Below are 3,003 nucleotides of genomic sequence, written 5' to 3'. Positions count from 1 at the left end.
AAAAAAAAAAAAAAGAGAAAACTAATCTTTAAAATGAATCTTTACCCGATCAGATCGATCAGCTTCCACGGCTGATGAAGACGTTATAACTAAATGAAATCTCCTTAAAGGATCTTTTGTATTAGTCGCAGCATAAAAGACTCTGCGAGCCGTTCGCGTCCATTGGAGCGGCGTCCATCTCCCAGCCTACCTGGTGGTCGAACACCAACTTGGGCCCTCCATCTGCCGACGTGTCCTCGCTGAGCAGCGTCCAGGTGTTGGCGTTGATGTCGTAGCGGTAGAAGTCGCTCTTCAGCGACTTGCTGTTCCTGACGCTGGAGTCCAGGTAACGGCCCAGCGTGTAGATCTGTCGGCGCTGAGAGTCGATGCACATCTTGTGGCAGGAGCGCGCGCTGGGGCCGTTCTGCTTGGTGGACAGCAGACAGGCTTATTATTCTGGATCCTCTTTAAAACAGACGAGCGACTCGTGCTGCAGGCGACCTCCTCACCTCTTTTTCGGTGTCTCTGGAGATGCAGGCCCACTGGTTCTCCTGAACGCTGTACGCCCAGAAGTCTGCCAGATCCTGTGTGCCGTCCCAGCCCCCGAACAGGTAGACCGTCTCTGCAGGGAGGACAGACGCATCAACCTTTAGCTCACAGTTTCAGGTTGATCAGAGGAGATCTGACATCACAGCGACGCACCAGAACATCTTTTTCTGTTTTAGCAAAGCAGAACCGACACAGATCTTCCTGGATCACTGAGATTCTTCTTCCAAGAACATGAAATCAGAGATGGACTAGTCCAATTTTATTACGTCTATATAAAAGGTTTGTTGCAGCCGAATGAATGAACTTTTATAGCAGGCTTAAGCTAGTAATGCGTACGGCCGTACATTATGCACCCTTTACTAAAAGTACTAGAAATTGTACACCCCGTTTTTGTGATTAACAGCTTTGGTATGCCCTAATTTCCCCGTGAAACCCCGTCTGTAGCAGCCAGGGCTAACGTTAGCCCGTCTGCAGCAGCCAGGGCTAACGTTAGCTCGTCTCGTCTTTTATTGTCAGAATTCTGACAATAAAAAAAAGTCAGAATTCTGAGATTAAAGTCAGAATTCTGACTTTTTTCCCATGTTAAACTGAAATAAAATAAAAAAATCAGTTAACTTTTTTCTTTTTCCAGTGGCCCTAATCCTCTTCCGTACTGACAGATTTTCTGATTGGACACCATGAAAAACCTGACGTCATCATCAGTGTCACATGACCAAAAACATCCGACCCCTTCCTTACACAAAAAGAACGACTTCCTGATTATTTTAGGGTAGACATTCTTAAAGAGCGATGCAGACATTAATGCGAGCCTTTTAGGAAGTCTGGCCCATAAACTGTTTTCTTGTATTGCTGTCATTTTCCAGAACAGTGATACTCAAATGAATCGTTTTAAATCGGGAATTAATCAAATTCATTTTTATCAGGCTCCAATCATTGATCCTTTATACAAGAAAGGAATTGCTGCACATGCGTTTGTATTTCTTAGCTTTAAAACTAATCTAACATATAGAGAAATGGGCCTCAGACAGCAGGGCGCTGTTTGGATGTTAAACTCCTCATGACTGGAATAAAAATCTATCAGCCATGAATAACAAACAGGAGGGACTAAACGGGATGTGTCATCCACACAGCGGTAAGCGTGCTCTGAGTCAGAGAGCCATGACGGCTGATCGTCTGCCTCCGCACAACATCAGCTTTGATCTTAGAGACGGCGGACCTGCAGCCGCCATTCCAGCAAAAACCAAGAGCAGAGCGGCAGGTGCTTCTCAAATCAGCCTCGGTCTGAAGGTGGTTACAGATGAAAACGAGGGGGGGGGGTTAATTAGATTAAATAGAAACAGAGCGAAGGAGGAAGTGAGTCACAGCGATGTCATAACGCCGCCTGCGCAGGTCTCACCAGTCTGGACGTCAATGACCATTTGATGTCCTCCCCTCATCCCCGGCCTGTTGTCATCGCCGTCACCTACAGGAGGGGGGGGGGATAAATAAAGGAAGGGTTAGGCCTGCAGCCGGCTTCCAGGGCGCTCTGATCCATCAAACTGGGAGGATTTCTCTCACTGTTCACGTCGTCTCGGCTGATTTCTTGGCTGCTTGTACCTTTGTTGCATTTGGGGATGATCTGACTCCACCTGGGCTTGTACTCCTGCTGGCTGATATACTGGTTAAACAAACCGTCTGGCAGAGGAAGGAAACCGAGCGTTAGGAGAGCGACCAGCCAATGAGCTGGTGGGAAGGAGCAGCGGCGCCGTACCTCTCACTGCTTTATCTATGAGCTCCTCGCAGGCGTCGAAGTCTCCCTGCAGCACCAGGCAGTCGTGGAGGTGGGTGAGCATGGGGTGCTCCAGCGCTATGCGCGTCTTCTTCTGCAACGACTCGAAGGCCTCGGTGTAGTTATGCTGCCGGAAGTGCTTGAGGCAAAGCCGGATGGCTTCCTGTTCCCTGTACTGCAAAGACACAACGCGGAAAAACTGAGACGGAGGGAAATCGAACTTTAAGCGAAAAATTATGCGAGATAAAACAATTCTTTATCACTCCAGCTCAAAAAATACACTAAAACAATTCATCAAGAATTGTGTAGATCCACAACATAATGCAAAACGTATCTCGGACATATTCATTTATTTATTATATTTTGCCGTTTTACCATCATACAATGTATCCTCTAACACTTATTTCAGATACTAAGTGCAGCTTCTGGAAAAGCTGTAACAAAAAAGTGTCTAAAACTAAAAAGACCTACGGTGGACAATCCGTGTTTGGTTCGTTCTTTGGGTTTTTCGTTTCAAAACAAAAACGAAAAAACAAAACAAGCATGCGGTTTTTCTGTTTTTTCGTTTTTGTTACGAAATTAGAAAAACGGCATTTGCCAAAATGAAAAAAAAAAAGGTACGTTTCGGGATTTTCTTAACTGTAAAAGACAAACTTTTATTTTGTTGTTAATTCAACGGACCTAATAGCCTGGTGAGACCATCCTGA

At 45.8% G+C, this 3,003-nt stretch overlaps 1 protein-coding gene across 1 annotated transcript in view; it reads right to left on the bottom strand.

Annotated features, from left to right (window-relative positions):
• LOC107104017 (muskelin) overlaps positions 1–3,003 on the bottom strand; it is a 49,186-nt gene that overhangs the window by 20,817 nt on the left and 25,366 nt on the right. Inside the window, exons 7-11 of the mRNA XM_015403903.1 lie at positions 2,279–2,471; positions 2,086–2,202; positions 1,925–1,990; positions 489–601; positions 191–403 (exon numbers count right to left, since the gene is read on the bottom strand). Coding sequence (XP_015259389.1) covers positions 191–403; positions 489–601; positions 1,925–1,990; positions 2,086–2,202; positions 2,279–2,471 — 702 coding nt within the window. The remainder of the gene's footprint in view (positions 1–190; positions 404–488; positions 602–1,924; positions 1,991–2,085; positions 2,203–2,278; positions 2,472–3,003) is intronic.

The sequence above is a fragment of the Cyprinodon variegatus genome, unplaced genomic scaffold (assembly GCF_000732505.1).
Source record: "Cyprinodon variegatus isolate N-32 unplaced genomic scaffold, C_variegatus-1.0 Scaffold1592, whole genome shotgun sequence".
Classification (NCBI taxonomy): domain Eukaryota; kingdom Metazoa; phylum Chordata; class Actinopteri; order Cyprinodontiformes; family Cyprinodontidae; genus Cyprinodon; species Cyprinodon variegatus.
Note: the sequence above shows the minus strand (reverse complement) of the source record. Positions and strands in the feature narration are given on the sequence as shown.